The sequence below is a fragment of the Meleagris gallopavo genome, chromosome 1, assembly GCF_905368555.1.
Source record: "Meleagris gallopavo chromosome 1, MGAL_WU_HG_1.1, whole genome shotgun sequence".
NCBI lineage: Eukaryota > Metazoa > Chordata > Aves > Galliformes > Phasianidae > Meleagris > Meleagris gallopavo.
Genome location: NC_139404.1, coordinates 59,932,469 through 59,952,654, shown reverse-complemented (window position 1 = coordinate 59,952,654; position 20,186 = coordinate 59,932,469). Strand labels below are relative to the sequence as shown.

At 37.9% G+C, this 20,186-nt stretch overlaps 1 protein-coding gene across 8 annotated transcripts in view; it reads right to left on the bottom strand.

The window, feature by feature from the left end:
* Nucleotides 1-20,186, bottom strand: part of ERC1 (ELKS/RAB6-interacting/CAST family member 1) — a 293,295-nt gene that overhangs the window by 218,614 nt on the left and 54,495 nt on the right. For all 8 annotated transcript variants that reach the window (XM_085229906.1, XM_085229899.1, XM_085229922.1 and 5 more), the window contains exon 3: nucleotides 9,500-9,916. In XM_085229906.1, coding sequence (XP_085086032.1) covers nucleotides 9,500-9,916 — 417 coding nt within the window. The remainder of the gene's footprint in view (nucleotides 1-9,499; nucleotides 9,917-20,186) is intronic.

Here is a 20,186-nt window from a genome sequence, read left to right as displayed (position 1 = left end):
GTCTAAAGCTATCTAATTGGACACTGCAGTGAAGACGAAGAAAAACTCTTTACAGAAGTGTGCAGAAGTACGAGAGCCAACAGCAAGAGATGCAGCAGAATAAATTCTGACTTACAAAATGGAAAAAAATATATTAGAAGAGCAATCACACACTGGAAGAGAAGCCTAGAGAGGCTGTGGAATCCCCATTAGTGTGGAGACCAACATTGAACACGAGATTGCATGAAGTGACTTCTCAAGAACTCTTTCAACCTGCTTGACTCTGTAATTCTGCAGAATACAAATTGGGACCAAACAGTAACTGAAAGTATCAAAATTGTTTACTTTCAGGATTTTTATGAGCACTTTTCAGAAACTCATCAAAAACTATAGCATTAACCCTTACTTTAGCAACACAAGAAATTGAACTTAAAAAAAAAAAACCAGAATGTGTAATAAAAGTTATCTGTAATACATCTGATTACTGTCCAAGTTCTCTTACTAAAAATACAGTCATAGAAATTTAGAACCAATAATCATGGTAGCTCCTTCATAAATTGCTTCTCCATTTCCAATTTGTCTCACTTCCTGTATTTGTGAATGTAATCAATGTAATTCCCTGAGAAATAAATTGATCGTGTTAATAATGAGCACAAATTCAAAAGATGTGCTGGAAATTCCACACAGATGAACAACAGATGGTGCCAGTTTCTCTGAAGCTCAGTTACTCCTAGTTATTCATCTCCATGCTTTGCAATTCTATGACAATTCAACCAGTGATTTCAAAATCCAGCCAAGAACTCAAATACTAGGACACACAAGATCTCTTAACAAAGGCATCACGTGAACTGAAAACTAAACCACACAACCTAGTTCATCTCTATGATCAGATCAGCAGGAATTAAAAGCAAAATCCCATAAAACTCCAGCATTAGATTAAAAATGAGAGAGACCAATTCAAACTAATCTATTAGTTCTAAGTAATAAGTCATTGTGTTGAAATCTGACAAGAGAAGTGCGAATTCCAAAAACTAAGGGAAAGTCAATTAAAAATTAAAATCCTATTTGTTTAGAATTTTATTTACTTATATTCTAGGAATTGTTAATTCCTTCCTTTTTTTTCTTTTCTTTAAAGAGCAACAAGCATATATTTTCTACTTGTTTCTTAAATTAGCTTCCACACCGTTAATGGCATTTTCAAATTCTTTTATACTTTCTGATGCTACAAAGCTTCAAGTTTTCAAAAACAAAGTTCCACAAATATCACTTCTACTGAAGAAGGGTGCAGGATAACATGAACACTAAAAGTGTACTTGAATATAATGGATGTAATTGATAAGTAAAGTTAGGTAAGACATATTGACAAGAAAAATCTTCCAATAGAACAAAATATCAAAAGACATTGAACCTTATCTATTTAAGCTTATTAATCATAGCCAGGTTTCCATCACTGTAATTGTTTTAGATGTTTTTTAAAATTTCACTTCAAGGGGACAGTAGTATTAAAGTGAATTTAATCACAAACTTTGCCCTGTGTAAGTACTCAAAAAAAAAAGAAACAAAAAAACAGATTTATTTGAAGCTGAATTTTTGTGGATTATTTCACACTGATGAGATCACAACTATTACACAGGGAAAAAAAACGAACCAGACACTTTCAGAGATGACGGTAGCTCTGCTTTTAGCTATTCACTTAAATCCTACCCATAATTAAATATTTACCCAAACTCCACAAGTACCAGAAACCTACCATACGATAATCAGAAAGCATTTGTGATTTCTCTATAGTCTGTAAAGACATAAAACAAATATGGAATTTTTCACCCCATTTTTTTTTTTCCTGAAAATCAGTTCTGAGAAGAATTGTCATGCAATCAACCTCTGCACTGAGGAAGGATGAAAATAACAATTTTAAACATATTAAACTGTCATTCTTTTATAAAGCTCACATAAGACTTTCCAAACTATAAGTTCATTAAAAAGAACCAAATGTATAAATTGTGCTTTATACATTTTGCTCTCAAGTTACAATAGCCCAAATTCTCAATTTTTGTTCTAAAAAATCTAAATATGTTTGAAAGCTGTTTCTAGAGAAATCAAGTTATTCTAATCTACACCTGAACCATTCAAATTACCTTGATTTAAATTATTTCTCTCTGCTCACCTCTTCTAAAAGGCTAAAAGAATGGTGCAGCAGCTGAGCAAAGCAGGAATTTTACTTAACTCATTAGAATTTGTCCCATGCTACAATGGTATGAGCGTTCCAGTTACTGAAACAGCCTACATGCTATTGCAAACCACTCTCAAAAAGTGTGTCTTATTTATGTTGCAAAATCTTGGAACAGGACAAAAGTGTTCTTTGAGATCACTCTAATTGCTCTGATTAAAATTTCTAAATCCTTCTCCAAGTCTGGAGCAGAAAAGGGTAAGAATTTTAACACATGCATGGAAAAAGAACTTCTTTGCAAAACTTGTCACAGTTAATTAAAATCTGCTCAGATAAGGCAAACAACTTTCCTTTTCAGGGAGCGTTGTAAAATGGCAACATCACTCTTCAGCAGTACTCCAATGGCATGCTTAGATGGCACAGCTTACCCTTCTCACGGAACTCCATGCTGCTCCTATTTTGCTGTCTCGGTATCAGATTAGATAATATAAAGCTAAGTCAAATACATCTGTAGTATAGCCTTGTGCCTCTGCTTTCTGGAGCAGTGGAGATGCCAGAATGGGTACTCACAGAAGTTTGTGTTTGTTCCTATAATAAAGTAAGCACTGTTTAATTCAAAATAGCCACAAATAAGGATCAGTCCTTGTAATAAGGCCACGCTAGATAACTGTCATACACTTCACAAACAGTACTTTGTTTGCTTGCCATTTCAACACACAAATAAAACAAATAATAGCTTTTTCTACCATAACCTCTTTCCTTAAGCTCATTTTAAATGAGCACCCCTATGAACAATCCATTTCAGTGATTGCTTTATATACAAAACCACCCTTTATCTGTCATACACTATATTCCTAACTCCTTAATTCAGTTCTGCACTTGGATGTATTAGAAGAGCAGGCCTGGAATAACAAGTCAGATTTCTTTCCTACATTTTCTAATTTTTGTCTGTCAAGTGAAACAGCTGTTTCCTTCTGTATGATGAAGTATGGTGTCACTCTCATCCCTGTGCTGGCATCTCAAAGAACACCATCCCATCTCACCTCCAACATCCACTTGGTCTCAAAATTTAAGCCAGCCACTCCTCTCCTCCAGGAGAATACCAATCTGATCACCATTTAACTTCAAGGGGCCTATTGGACAGCAAATCAATCTGACCCAAGTCATTCGTAGGGCATGCATATCCTTCATTGTAAGTATGTGCTAGAATTTTCACAGAGGAAGAGAAACTAGCACTGTGCACGGCTTCTGTATCTTCTCAGAATAAGCCAAAGGTCAGGGCATTGTGCTATCAGGACTCTGAATGCATGTTATACAAAACATAGGATTAAAGACTTGAAAGGAATAACAGGTAGATACCAATAAGCACACTGACCAATGAAAAGAGAGTACATTTGGGAACTTTTCTTCATACATCTTCCTCAGTTCTTGGGAGAGAAGACATCATCTGAAGGTATCCCTATCTGGGCATAAGGAATACAGTGATGTGTCAGTATACTCTGGAGATTCCAGTTAGTATATGCCATTGAAAAGATATATTTGGCTTGTAGTGTATACATGTCCAGTAACAATCCAGAGATGAACAGTTATCAGATTAACCACTGTTGTAAGGTCGGTGCTGATATCCTCAGTGAAGAAGAAAATGGGACAACATTGCTGAAGTTTACTGTATCTGACAATAATATACACTGAGCAGCTTATTTTTGTTCCCCCTGGGTAGAACAAATACAGATGGTTCTGTTTTTATCCTTCCTTCTAGGCAGATGGGAAATTTGGCCTAATTTTTTTTTTCCTCTCCAAAAACTCTCAAGAAGTTACCTCTTTATTGACTGTGACATTATTAGTGCATAATCTCAGGTCTTTGTTCAGATATGTATATTCCTAAAGACAGATGGGAAAGAAGAATTCAAAAGAGAAAGGATTAATCAAGTTGGTGTGATGATGTTGGACTGTCCTTATGAAGTATCTTGACCACAGTACTCTTAACACCAGGCGTGGATACAATCACAGCTATGCTGATGTTCTATGTATCCACTACTGTGCACAGTGAAGTAAAATATATTTGCACCCAGTTCATCTAGTATTTTGGAAGGAGAGGGGAGGATGTCAAAAAGAGCACAGCAAGCCTCGTTATCTTTAGAGCTATGTGCTGTCATGTCACCACTGATAATTCTGCAGCAGGTGAGTTTGGAACAATGAAATGGCAGTTAATGTCACTCGGGAGTTATTCTGGAAGTTGTAAGTCTAGCTGCTGGATTTCATCAAGTATTTCTTGCGGGTATGATAATAATCTCATTTCTGAAAGTTTGGTCTAGAATACCAACAGTAATATGAATAATCTTCAGTAAGACTTAAGAAAGGGTTTTCAAAATAGCAGACTTCTTTTTATATGCTCTGAAGCTTAAGCTTGTTTTCTGCAGTGAAGGAATGTGGAATGCGATGCACACTGTCATCTGCTGAAGTTACTGCATGCAGACCCACATCTGTGCCCAGATGTTCAATAAAGCATATAATTTTTCATTTTTTGTGTTCGTGAGAGACTGTCCTCTGTATTGGTGCACTGGCAAATACATCCTACATTAAGCTGGGTACCCGATCTTTCCTATGAAGTGGTATGGAAAGATTATTTGAATTGCCCATAATTCAGGAAAACATCTGGGGAAAGTCCAACAGGGTCAAATTGATCAGATACATCAATCACACTTCCTAGAGGAGGATCCATTTCAGGGCCTGAATAATAAACTGAGACAGTGCTCTGGGATATTATTAAAGATATTGCATATCTTCCATATGAGGCACACCTAAGAAGCAAATGACTTTTCAGCCTGCAAAAAGAAAGAACATGGAAAGGATTTGACAGAAATCTAAGATCACAGTTGGCACAGCAGTGCCAGTAATGATCACCTGTTTACTCTATTTTCTGGAGCAAGAAAGGTTCAAACCCAAATGAAAAGAGGTATGTTCTTCCTTTCTTCCTGTTGCAGACAACAGGTCTGCAATGATGCTACAGCTGCAAAAATTTACATGGGCTGGACAAGACACTAAGTATTTGCATGGCAGATCCATGGAAATTACTAAATTGACAAATCACAAGAGCATCAGGAAATCCCTGAGTTGTAAATAATTTTGAATATAGGACAACATTACAGAGAAGTACCACGTTTGCCCTGTTCTTACCCTTTCCTAAGTGCCTGTGTATGGTCACTATTTGAAACAGAATACTGAATGAAAGGGATCCTTGGTAAGCTTTTCTGTAGTTATAAATGTAGAGAGCTCAGACTTGTGATTCTGTTAAGAACTTACCTTCATTTGGAAATTAGTGCAATCTTTAGTTCAATCACAGTAATAGAAGAAACCAATTAAATCATGATTACTTTTTAAGGTCAGACTGCTGGCCACTGCACCTGCACCATCTGAGACACCATCTGATGTCCTTCAGTCTCAACATCACCTTCTGCACTACAAGTAAGCTTCAAAGCTGAAAAATAAAGGAATATCTTCTCCTTCAGAATATAGATTTTTATTATTATTCCTAGCAAATATCTTTAACAAAAGTGTAATACGCTTAGAAATAGTAACCATGAATTCTGACGTCTCAGAACACACTTTGGCTAACATGATCAAAACTGCTACTGAAGCTTCTCTCAGCTTTTCTGATGTGTTAGAATACGAAGCATCCTTGTAGTTCATGCAAATCCATTTGCAATATTACTGCTCCTTTTAATAGCTTTAAAGAAGAGTTTAGCATGTCTCCAGATACTGGGTATACCAGTTACAAAACAACCAATTAAATAGACAGTTTTGTTCAAGGCAGCTCAAAAAATTGTGCAGTTAGTATTTAGGGTAGGCAAAGGCTAAACTAAACTAAAAATGTAGAAACACAGATAAACACATAATAGAAGATTAGGTAAGGAAGGTGATATGGACACACCTTAGAGGATCTGCACAGGGACCCTTTCCCACACAAGTGTGGTGCAGTGACAATAATATTTGAAAAGTCATGGCAGCCAGGTGAAGTCCCTGGTGACTAGAAAAAAGACGACATCACACCTATTCTTAAGAAGGGTAGAAAGGATGACCCACGAATTACCAACCTGTCAGTCTCACATCTGTGCAGGGAAAGATCATGGAGCAGATCCCCCTGGAAGCTATGCTAAGGCATATGGATGACAGGGAGGTGATACGGGAGAACCAGAGTGACATCACCAAGGGGAAATCCTGCTTGACCAACCTAGTGGCCTTCTATGATGATGTCACTGCAATAACAGACAAGGGAAGAGCCACTGATGTCATCTATCTGGACTTCAGTAAGGCCTTTAACAGCACCCCACAACATCCTTCTCTCCAAATTGGAAAGATATGGATTTGATGGGTGCATTGTTCGATGAACAAGGAACTGGCTGCAGGACTGAACCCAGAGAGCGGTGGTCAAAGGCTCCATGTCTGGATGGAGACCAGTAACAAGTGGTGTCCCCCCAGGGTTCAGTGCTGGGACTGATACTCTTTAATATCTTCATCAATGACATCAACAGTAAGACTGAGTGCACCCTCAGCAAGTTTGCAGATGACACCAAGTTGTGTGGTGTAGTAGACACACCTGAGGAAAGGGATGCCATCCAGCAGGCCCTACACGGGCTTGAGCTCAAGAGTAGCTCATGAGGTTGAACAAAGTCAACTGCAAGGTCTAGCACCTGGGTCATGACAATTCCCATTACCAATGCAAGCTGGGGAATGAAAGGATGGAGCACAGTCCTCCCAGAAAGGACCTGGGGGTACTGGTGAATGGGAAACTGGACATGAGCCAGCAATGTGCCCTCACAGCCCAGAAAACCAACTGTATCCTGGGCTGCATCCAAAGACACATTGGCCAGTAGGATGAGGGATTTGATCCTCTGCTGTGTACTGGTGAGGCCTCACCTGGAGCACTGTATCCATACGTGGAGCCCTCAGTACAGGAAAGACATGGACCTATTAGAGCACGTTCAGAAATGAAGCACCTTCCCCTATGAGGATAGGCTGAAAGAGCTGGGCTGCTCATCCTGGAGAAGAAAAGGCTCCAAGGTGACCTGACAGCACCCTTTCAAGTATCTAAAGGGAAGCTACAAGAAAGAAGGGGACAGACTCTTCAGCAAGGTCTGTGATTACAGGATAAAGGAAAATGGCTTCAAACTAAAAAAGGGTGGGTTTAGGTTGGTTATAAGTAAAAAGTCTTTTACAGGGAGGGTGACGAGGTACTCGAACAGGTTGCCCAGAGATGTGGTAAAAGCTCTGTCCCTGAAGTCATTCAAGGCAAGGCTGGATCAGGCTCTGAGCAACCTGATCTAGCTGTGAATGTCTCTTCACTGCAAGGGATTGAAAAAGATGACCCTTAAGAGTCCCTTCCAACACTACGGATTCTATGACAGCAACTCCGAACCAGATCCTGCAGGGCAGAGCAACTTTGTGCCCAAGAACTCTTTAAGTTTGCTTGCCAGATTTTACTACCCTGAATTAATAATCTTGGCTCAGCTGCAGTCAGCTTCAATTCTGCAATATCCCCTGATTTTCTCCAGCCTTCTGGACCACCATGCATGAGATTCATACTAACAAGCTTGAGTTCAATCAGCATGGTCAATTCCACACAGAGATGGTTTGGCATCTCTCACATGACATCATGTTTCCGAGGCTACTGGGGTGCTCAGCTTCAAGGCTGAATTCCACACTATGTCAACAGCTTGAGCTACTAGTTACAGCATACCCACTTTATCCTTCTCAGTGCATTAGAAGGAGGTTGGCAGCAAAGAGCAATTAGTTTTAAAATACGATAGATAAACAGCATTTGCTCTTTCAAAATCAATAGTAATCTCTACCTTCTCCAGGAAATCTTTTAGCGTAAATGCTAAGATTTAAATGATTGATGATTTCCAGACATTTGAGAATGAAGGAAGGATTCTTCTCGCTCAACACCTACTCGCCATTATACAGAAACAAAAGAAACTGCGTTCCTAAAAAATCACACAGTTTCTGCCAGCTTCTCATTTAAGATGCCGGACTTAAAACAGAAACAAATGAAAGCCATTTGGGGCTCTTCCTGAAATAGATACAAGAATTGGAACAGAATTATCATTGGTCGCTAAATAAAGGAAAAATCATAGTGTAGAAACTCTGGAATCACATTATCTTCACTTCAGACACTCAAGAGATTACTGCTCTAAAAAAAATAAATCTGGCCTAAATCTGGCTCAGAAATGCAATGGGCTCTTGCTTTCTTATATAAATGCTTACAAGAGCACAAGTACAATGGGTTAGGCAATGGAAAACATAAGTAAGAAGTATGAGGAGGTATATATTTGTTGCAAACGCTCATTCCAAGAATCTCTTTGCAAGACCTCACTTCCTTGGATTTTTTTTTGAGAGGGGGCCTACTGTTTTAGTATGTCCAGCTTCAAAAACATGTTGAATCACATAATAGACACATGATGCATAAAACAAGCCGTTAGACTCACACAAACATTAGACATACACATATAGTTATCAATTCACACATTCGATCCAGAGATGGATATTAAATAACCCTTACAGAAAATCTTATCATTAGTGAATGCATATACAACACATACTGAATTACTAGTTATTTAGCAGTTAATATTGGAACCCTTTAGAAGGCTAGTTGACTAGAATTGGAAAATGCACTTACTGTCAAGGAATTTAAGGACACTGGCTACAACACAATTCATTTATTTTATTTTTCCAAGATACTCATACTATCTGTTGCCTAAAGTTTGTTGTAGTTAATTTTGGATAGTTAGTTGTGTAGAATGCCTGCCATCAGGCTCTTATGCTAAGAAACAGATACAATGTCTTTTCTGTTTTCAGAGGGGTAGCGAAAAGGTTTGCAATACTTGCAGCAGTGTCCCTTTAAGTAATCTTTTTTTTTTTTTTCTTTGGCTGTGCATCCAGGGCAGCTAATAGTTTTATCAAATACCCTTCTCAGCAAGACGACTGTTTCCATGGAAACCGCAGAGAAATCATCCATTACTCCTGCAAAGATTTCTCTCAGCTCCCTCCTAAATACAGGTAGCTACTTTCTCTCAAACCAGAACAGAATGGAGGAATACATTTTACAGAACATGTAACAGTTCATCTCCAAAGTGTAACACTGTGGTGATGTGGAAGGTGTAATGTACAACACGCCAGAAACCACATGCAAGAAAAACGAAGAAATTTTAACAAAGGGACAAATTCTGTTAAATCTGCAACGTAAAACACAGCTTGTAGAAGGATGGAAAACTCTTTCCTTGAAAATATGAAATGGAGAGGAGATGGAGAACTAGGCATTAAGACCAGAGTTGAACCCAGAGCTCGGTCACATACCTCTCTCAGCATGTTGTTTTCTTTTTCCTTCTGTTCGAGAAGGCTCTCCAAGTGGTGTACATGCATCTCTGCCTCAGCCAACCGTCTTGTTCGTTCATGATCTTCCTCAGTGGCTTTTGCTGACAGACCTTTACTCTGCAGCATCTCCAGCAGCTTTTTGATGGACTCATCGCGTGCATTTAAGGTCTGTTTCTGTGTCTCAATGCGCAGTTCCATCTCTTCTAAGGTTTTACGTAGGAGGAAGAGTTCCTTCGCCTGGCGCTCATGCTCTGTGTGAAGCCGCTGAAAGTTTTCCTCTGTCAGCTCTGCCACAAAGGGCTCACTGGTTCTAGAGCTGCTGTCCTGCTGGAACAGTTGGTTCAGGTCCCGCTGGATCCGAAGTTCATCTTGAAGAGCCTGGATAGTCATCTGCATATGCTAAAAGAATAAAGAAATAAAATCAGAGGATTCCCTCCACTGAGAAATAAGGAGAATATAGGCCATTTCAGTCCTCCTCAACTACCAACAAAGAGAAAACTGCAGTGCTGGCAAGTCAACATTGTTTTTTCAAAGCAGAATTTTAATGGTTCTCTATGGAAAATTCAAGTCCCTTCTTTTACATATGGTAGAAGTTGTTCAACAATGGAAATTTCTTACAGAAATCTCTACAGAAGAATTCTGCGTAAGAAGATCTGGATGAGAATTACTGTCTTGACAAAGCAAAGGGACATTTGACTTTAAAAATATATGTACCAGCTAATAAAATGTAATCAGCCATGAAGGTCTTTAGTACCAAAACTACACCTAGCACAGATCTCCCCCAGTTGACTTACAGATGAGATTAGATCACGTCAAAAAGAAATACAACAACAGAGAAATGGATATATGCTGACTGTGGTGCACACAATTGTATGCATAAGGACCTTAGTACAGAACAAACTGTTGCTCTTACAAAGAGCAACATGCAGTCAATCAAATGATCAGCAGTCATTCATGGTTGTGCAAGACAAGAAATCCTATCTCAGTGACTGTGCATACAGTAGTATAATTTATTGGGATAAAAGAGGAGAAGCACAGCTTGCATGGGAAAAAGTCCCTACTTTATATTTAGATAAACGTTTGTATTCTTCTCTGTAAGACAGAAGTATTGACAGAAGTCGGTAAGAGAGAAGTACTAAGACACTGAACAAAGATCTCATTACCACAGATGAGATACCCACTGAGTGATATGTCTTTACACATTTCCTCTCATGTGGCAGACATGCTTACAGTCTTGTTTGAAAGTGAACAAGTCAGACAGAATGATCTCTAGGGTCTACATTTACATTACAAAAATCCGACATCTGCAATAGTTACTTCCAGTATTCATGAGGAGTGAAGTATTAGTATTATCAACTGTTATCAAACAGTGCAGAAGACACACTGTGATACTATGGAAACAAAGCAGAAAATATCATTTGCAGTAAACATATCTAGCTTTAAACTGTTTTAGAAATATTTAACACTTAGCTTTGTTGTGTGGAAAGACGCGTAAAGGCAGTCAAATCCAGCAGGCCTAAGAAGAGTTTTCAAAACTTAAAATGCTGCTTCACAATCAGCTCATCTATATCCACAGTGCTATTAAAAGAACTCTCTTTAAGTGGCTGGCACTCGGAACTGGATCAAAACTTCATCTAGCTGAAAACTGGCTCCACCAAAACAAAGTCTTTTCAGACAGCTTTCTGATCCAGTTGATAGTGTGACCACACCAACGCTGATCCTGGCACAAAGTAGGGTTGGGAATATGTAATGTAGCCAAGGAGCTGGTGGAGATGAAAGAGGAACCATTTTTTATGTTATCATCATAAAATGAAATCAGCTTAAAAGCGTAGCTTCACAAATGATTGACGATGCTGCAACTATCTTTTCTTCAGTAGCATAATACTTGGCAGATAGTCATGCTATTATTAAATTAAAACAATAGGTTATAGAATGTGTGATAACCAAGCACAAGTTTATTATGCTAGGGAATAATTGATTACTCTTCTTAAATATGCATTTAGTTTATATATTGGTGGGTGCTAAGATATATTTTCAAATTGGCATCAGTAATAGAAAAGAAGAAAAGAAACATCTCAATGGAATCGATCTGAATTTGGAAAACCTTTTTATCTTTTTTTTTAAATAAAGATTTCCAATTGCATTTCTTGTCATTTCTCCAAAGCACAGTCCGAGTAAGAATGTCAGGAGACCTTCAAGCTTAAAAACTGAGGCACCACTGCAAACATGCCAGCACGCAGGTAGGCAATCAGAGCTACTACAATCTGTTCAATTAACGTACATTGATCAAGCTGTGAGAGAAAATGTGCTCATAAAAAGTTTGTCTTATCTGTACCTATACAGCTCCAATAGTCAGTAGGACTACAACATCAGCAGTGAGAAAACATCCTTAAATTTCCACAAACTTAAAAATGGATGACCTCACCAGAAGAACCGAACAATTCCACACAAGTTAATTCCATTTGTAAACAGGGCTTTGAAAAGCCCAGCTTATCCAGAGCCCAGCTGTGTGTTGTTCTGCAGCTAACAAACAAGTTCCTACATGCTTCCACCTGCCTCTCCACATACTGCCTCTTCAGCGTTTCCTTTCTTACAAGAGGGAAAAGAGCTTCTGAGCAACGACATCATCTACCAAATGAAATGACTTCCTCTACTCAGTGCTGTCTCAGAATCAAACTTGGGTTATTTATAAACATCAGTGGACTAAATCACCACAACAAAATTCCTGCATTAGAATTGCAATCAGCTGATCTGCTGTGAAATCTCAATTCAGCTTACATAGGCAAATGTCTCATAGACCCACAAAATTTTGTCCCCCAAAGCTGGGGAAGCCCCCATTATAACCACCTGGGTCAAAAAAACAAAAACAAAGCCTGCTGTATTATTCAGAAATGGGATGTGAAATAAAAGTTATTAACAGTGACAAACAGCCCGTATGTGATCCATCAGTCTTAAGCAATGAAAAGAAAGTTAAGGAACACTCAACGTAACTGGTAGGCAATGGCCTTGAATGCAGTTTTCAAGGAAAAAATTAAGGAGTAGAGAGACAGGAGGGGTTAGCAGTGACACTGCAAATTCCTATCACTGCTCTCTGAGCTGCTCAGCTGAGAAGAAACTTCATTATGTGTAAGGTGGTGGGAAAATAAGCCACAGAAAATTATTCTATGCTTCTGACACCCACTCCTTTCCAACATGAAAGAGGTATGCAAAATGAGTTCTTTTCTCTGCTTTCCAACTTTTTTTTTTAATGTTTTTCAGAATAATGGAACAATGTTCTTTATTAGTTGACATCATAAATGAACTAGTTTTTCAAATGTTATGGCTCTTTCTTTCACAACCTTTCAAACAAAACATCTTTTTCCCTCTGAAGGAGCAGACAAGTCTTAGCTTCTCATCCATTTCTCAAGCTTCACTTTTAAATCAGTGATGCCCCAGAAAGGCAAAAATCTTTTCCAAGTCTACATGACGTTAGTCACTTCATCCTATTTCTAGAACCTTACCAGAGACCTCTATCAAACTTGAAAAATACTGTTGAAATGATCCCATCTAGAAACAGACAAGTAAAAATGCCTTTACTACCATTAAGCTTGGTTACATCCTAATCTGATGGGTAAAATACTGATCATAGTCTTAAATAGTTTAATAAAGACAATGTATTTAAAGTCAAAGCAATTATGTTCAACGTATACTTTTCTGGAAGCTTATTGCTCTTATTTCGGACCTTGAGGATTTGCTGTTTTTTCCAGTAATGAAAGTTGGTCTTTAAGCCTCACTACAAATTATAACTACATCTGCAAATTACAAAGGTATTTTTGTAAGCATGGCTCACTAATAAAGCTATTTCTGGTTAGTGTACTTTCATCTTAGTACTATGCACCTTTAGGACCATCTGAAATGTAAATCTTAAAACATCCAAGGTGCAGGCATAATTTCTTACAAGGTGTCACACTGCCTCTATTACCTCCATGGGGCAACTTAAGGATTGCTAATTAGCACAGGGAATGAGATTGCCTTTCATCCAGTAGCACAAAATTTACATCTGTAAGCAGTAGAACATGATTCAGTCTCCTTCACTATCTTACAGGTTTCAAATTCACATTTCCCACACCTTGGCATATTGGTCAGTTGAATTTCCAACCTACTGTATAAACACAACCAATGACACAAGAGTTCCTCCTATCTGGTTCACTAAAAATTGCACTGTTGCACTCTCAGGGCAATCTAACACACTTCTTGCTATCCTGTTAAGTTTGGGAACCTTGCTGTAGGCAGCTCTTTTCATCTCTCCATGTTGAAACTTTTCCATTTTGCATGAAATATTTAAAGATTCAGTAGGCCTGACAGAAAATACTAAGGAGTGCACAATTTCATATTCTAATTGGTAGCACTCACAAGAGCAGAAAGACCTGAAGTGCAATTCTTCCAATTAATTTAAATATTTGTCATCATCTTATCATTCCAAAGCAAGTGAGAGACATGGATTTTAATACAATCAGACAGAAAAGAGAATCTAGTCGATATTTTATAGCCAAGACCCCCATTCTATCCCTAAATTTTAGATCAAAAGGAGGCAAGCATTGCTACCAGCATGATTTTGAACAGAATAATTAAATTGTGACATGCTTTTAAAATAAAGGATTTCCGTATTCATCTTTGCAAGACAGAGCTTGGGACCTCCCAAGCTAAGATATTTCCAATAAGCATTTGTGTGCTTGTTTTTAATTGCCTAGTTTAGGTTATTCACACTGCAGAGACTGTAGCTATCTTAACAAGATAAATAACTCATCCTATTCAAGGACTGCCTAAGTTAGAACAGTGGGTTGTGCAACAGAGGCGGGGCACCTAGGAACTGAACACTTCTGCAGTTAAATTTTTCTTAATCTCTTGGATTTAAATTCTAAGTAGGTTAACCAAGGAAACTACTTGAATATTTAGGATAAAAAAAACAAAAAAAACAAAACAAAAAAAAAAAAAAACAAAAAAGTTTGTTCAAGAGATGCCTGTCAACAATCAGCAAAAATAAATATAAGAACCCTGTCTTTTTCTTCTTTTTGTCTTCTTACATTGGGAGAATACTGAGGTTACTCACATCAATGAACAAGAGAATATGGAGTGATGGAAAGGAAGGGAGAGAAAAGATATGTTTCACAAGCATACATGGTGCAGTGTTAGTTAGAACAGCTTCAGTCTGGAAGATAACAATTCAATTTCTTACACGCCATCCTTACACATCCCGAACCAGGCTCCAGTCAGCAGACAATAAACTAGTTTTGAGTGGATCTCTAACAAGTCATTCCTATAGAAGGTACTGAGAGAGATTCTACTTTGTATAAACGTTTGACTAGTGACTGGCTTAGGTATTTGAACATATGTCTACCACATCCCAATGTCTTAAGGGGAAGCTGAATGTCAACTCAAGGTCCTTGAATTAGCCCAGATGCCACTACGGATCTCCTACACTCCAGTGTGCACTACTGAACAAGGCTATTTCCTGCTCAAGGGTTGATCTCATCTCACTCTTTCCTAATTTTTAACCAGAAATGCCACTACAGAGGGAAGAATTTTGTTCCTAACAAAAGTTTTGCTGAAATTGGCAGATTCAATAATTTTTCTCATTAAAAATATTATTGACAAACTTAGTTACTGAAAATTTCCTGACTACTTCAACTGTAAGCCAGGACATCCTGTACTGAATGACAGCTTTATGATGTGCACGTATTTGGCAGTTTTCTGCAAATCTGCTCAGTGATCAAGCTGTTCTTCATTAGAAAACAGTAAGTGCTTGGAAAGACATAGGACAGGTTTGCATTTGTTATGTCACATGTTTTAGTACAACCCAGGGAGGAGAAAAAAAAGAAAAACAAAGAGATAGATGTAATGTGTTAATTGACCAAAAAACGGGTTTTTGATGTTGCCAGTTTAAAGGTAATCTCTTTCATTCAGCCAACTATGTTTAATGCTGGGAAAAAAAAAAAAAAAAAAAAAGAGACCCTTCAAGGTCTGAAATAGACAACCTACAAAATCTTCATTACTTCTAGCTTTAGATCATGACTACATTGCTACTAGTCTGAGAATGACACAAATAGTAATTACAATATCTTTTATGTCTGAAGGACAATTGAGTAAGGTCTGCCCTCAAACGTGCAGTACCAGAAAATGGCAGAACCTACAGGAGTCCGTGACTGTGCTTTTCTTGCCAGCAAATCTGCAAGCACAATCACAGACTTTTGCATTATGACAATTCCTTCAGCGTTCTTCGCAATGAAGGCATTTCAGACTTTTGTAAGAGGATGAACTGCCTTAAGCTCAAAAACGATCACGTGCCAAATTCTAGAATAGAGTTTGGTCACTATGGGAAATCCTTCTCTCCCATTCACAAAGAGTTAATGTTTTGGCAGCATTTCTGGGAAATAGATTCTGCTGAATGCACAGTAGAAGCAAAGGCCTGGCTGTCTGAGGGAGTCCCTGCTGACATTCAGCTGCAGCCCACGCAAAGAAGCTGAAAAAAGGGCTAATGTCAGGTGTCCAGCAGGGCTGGCATGAAACAGAACTTGCTGATTCCAGAACACTACATATTCCCCGTAAGGTGGATCAGGGGCTTCAAAATCCTTACTTGAATGGAAATGAATGGGTGATTTTTATAATGTTTAGCTTAGATAGAAAATACAGCTATGACTGTAATAGGATTTAATCTGTGAGAATTAAAGAAGCAGACTTGTATTTTAAAGACAACCATACACTGCATTACCTCTGAGGCAGCAGAAGGGCAAGATAATAAAAAAGTGCCATAGATAAAAAGCTTAAGTTGTCAGTAACGCATTTTTCAGCTAAACTAAACTCACACAAAGTGACTCATTTGGTGTAAGGGGCCAGGGTGCAGCAGCCTAATTCCTTCTCTGTTGCCTGTACCAAAAAATTTAACACACACACACACCAGCAGAAGTGAGTTTAAACTCCAAAAGCATGCAGATCAGAAACAAGCTATTCAATTCGTAGCCACAAAAGAACCAAAAGTGCAATTCAATATCTTCATACTAAGTGTACAGGTACATGAATAATAAAGCTTGCAAGGTAAACCAATAGAGTATATCAGATATTCAGTGTCAAATGTCAAAATTTTCACTTGTGGTAAAAAAAAGCATATCCTACAAAGAAAAAAGGAAAGTAATTTTTATTTTCAAGGAGTAAAGCACATATATAGGCTGTTTCAATAGAATACCTGAGGTACATAGCCTGTTTTGAATACATTTGTGAGTACACTTGTGTGATAGGAATATAAGTTCTGATTAAGTATAGAAAAACCTAGTAAACTTTTGAAATAACAGTTTATCAGTGTTTGGGCAATAAGTATAATTCTGACAGTTCTCTGGCATCCTAAGGGATGAATCAATTTGACCTCTGTGGCAGATACTACCAATGACCTAGTAGGAAACAGAATTCAAAGGAAAAATATCTGAGGTCCTACCAGCTAGCCCCACCTATGGTGTGCCTAAGTTTCCAAAGGTATAACTACATTACTATTTCAGTATGCTTCAAAGAGCTTTTTCTCATGCAAATCTTCCTAGCATTTACATTTTACACCCTTTGAACGTTGGCACACTGATTCTGCAGTGCTGAAATTAGATTAAGTGCCCCATATCTTTCTTGAGAGCAAGCATTTTGGTATTTGGACAACTTTTTTTTTTTTTTTTTTTTTTTTTTTAAGAATTTCTCAGGAGATCCTGTGTTTCCTTTTAAGGAACAAGAGAAATATGTCATAGAATATATTACAGTAAAAACGATAGAGAGCTGTGGCTGGGAACAAATGAGAATTCATTCCTAATTTCTTCAGACAAATCTGTAGATTATGTTTCCCAGAGGCCGATGTCTATATTGTCAAATAACTGGACGAAAGTAAAAGGAAAAAGTGTACATCTTGACAATCTGCACGGGAAGTATTGCCTACTCCTCTCTCTGAAGACAAAAGTGGGCCAGTCTTTGTGAAATCTGCAAATGAACCACACTGTGGACAGCACTGAGGTAAGTAAAAAATCCCAGTAGCAAGCTATAATGAGAGCTCTTAACAATAAATTATTAAATGGAGAATAGCAAGCTTCAGGGTACCACTGAGAGCTCATAGCCACAGATGGCAAGAAGTTAAGAGAAGCATCAGTTAACTGTTTTTTTTCTGCTTTCTGTTGGGTAAAGAAGGACGCTTATGGCATACACCTTCTGTGAATGTACCTCAGTCTTAACTTGAAATGCACTAGGCAAAAACACCTCAAAAAGAACCTGTAGGAGGATGTGTGACCACTAACAGAAACAGATTTCCCTCCATTTCATAAGTTTCACAGAGTCATTGGAGAGGAAAGCAAATGTTCTAGCAATACATGAAGAGGGACTGATAATGAGAATAGAACCTGAGCCTTGGAAGTGGACAAATAGTTACAACTCATTGGGTAGACATAAAAATTACTGTCCTGTGTTTAGAATTTGAATATATGAAATTAGTTCTGAAGCCACAGGCTTCAAAGTTGGATTTAAAGCTAGGAGTTGGAGGACATCCACATAAGGAATTTTTTTTTTTTCTTACATGCTTTAAGAAACTTGTTAGTCAAGACTACAGAGCTCTGACCTCTGTAGATTATGACTGCTCTGTAGGAACTAAATACATTGTAATAGAATAATTAATAATAATTAAAAATAGCAATGATTTATGATGGCAGAAACATGAATGCACCTGGTTGCAATGACAGACGTAACCAAAATCCACCTTCTTCAGCATTTCTAAACTACGACAAAACCACCAGTAAAGATACATGTCCCTCCAAAAGCATGTTCATTAACAACAAGGTGCAACTACTAGATGATGGAGATTCTGATGAGCCATGCTACAAGGTTCTTGATCTATACCTAGAAATAAATCAATGCAAATCTTTTCACAGAATCTTATTTGATGAGAAATGAGTAAAAAGATCACTTAAATGCAAGGTGTAGACATCAGCAGAATTTCCATTCCATATCTCTTCTAGGTATGTCAATACGTTCTGTATAGCCAGAGGTGTAAATCTTATGATCATGATATATCTGCAAAGCAGATTTACGCTGCTGCAAGGATCATCCCAAGAAAGGGATTATTTTTCTGAGTACTGTTAATATCATACTAGCTAAAAATTTCTAGGTTCTGAAAATGGGTTCAGTTCTTGACTGCATGGGACTAGAAGCCAGGTATTATTGAGAGAATTATAATCTCTCAGAAGAAAATATAATTCCCACTACCAAGTCCTTGATTGACAAGACTCTGCCCAAGTTTAGCTTCAGAAGTCTACAATCTTGGGCATGAGAGAGAGGAAGTAGATCAATAACTGTGTGCTTTCTCATGTGCTTTTAATATAGAAGATGACTACAGAAGCCAAGAATATACGTTCATACAAGAGAAATAGGTCTTAACTTCTATCCCTACCCCTTCCTGCACATGCCTTACTAACGCATAGTTAACAAAAAAAAAGCACTGAAGAACATAAATTATTAGCACTGATCTATTTTTCCCATTTTACAAGAATGTTTTTAAAGACATTTTGATCTAGGAAGTCTTCAACAACAGTTCTCCACATAATCACAAACTCCATTTCTTGCCATGTAACACCAAGATAAATTAGATTCAAAGACTAGGGGAAAGCAACTGCATGGTTAATAAAACAGGCCTGAGAAAAACAATTCCTAGATGAGTTGTCTCAAACATTTATTTCTGCCATCTGTTTATCACTGCCCTGAACCTCAGGAGATTGCAGTGATAATAGTCTTAATTCCTATTCCTACAAAAGGTAAAGAGAGCTCATCCCATCCTGGCTTGTGATTTTCTGTGTCAGGGAAAAGAAAGGAAGACAAAAAGAGTGAACAAGCTGTGAACAACAGCACAAACAAGCCAGGATGCTTAGTAGGTAAAGTACTCGGGCAAACATAGGAGAGACACCTACTAAATATGTCAGTCACTGTTGAGAAAATCCCTGCCTAGGATACGTTTACTTGTACTTGTTCTGATTGCTAGGATTAAGGCATCTAAAGCAAATGACTAAGGAAGGTAAAGAGAGAGCCATTAGCTATCCATTTTGGCTTGTAGTTGTAGTTTTGCTATAAAAAAGGATCAACAGAAAGTAAGACAAACAAACCATCAAAACTGCTAAAATTAGTGCGTCCGGATTTCTTGCTGCCTTCTCTCACGGTCTGGCCCCAGGAAATGCTTTTCCAGGGCCAGACACTGTCTGTGATGGACAAGAAAAATAACCTCTCATCATACCAAGTGATGTAAAACAAAAGGATGTAAAACCCCATCAATCCCATCTTGTCCTGTACCTCCAAAACCGCCAAAACAGAATACCTAAGGACAAATCTAAGAGGGTAAACATATTTCTTTTAGCATCTGCAGCTGAAGGATTTCTTAAATCTGAGACAATATTTCTGTGACAAAGCAGTAATAAAAATAAATAAATAAAACTAGTTCCACTCCTGGAATGATTTTTACTAGACGAAGACTGGAAAAAGAAACCAGTCGTACCAAGAAGCTACCTTGACTGGTATGCCAGTGTTTGCACAGCAGAAGAAAAAAATCAAATCAGTCCAGTTTAAAAATATGTGTGTTCAATTATTTGAACAAAAAGCCACTGTCTTATGAATTAACTGTCCTTAAGAA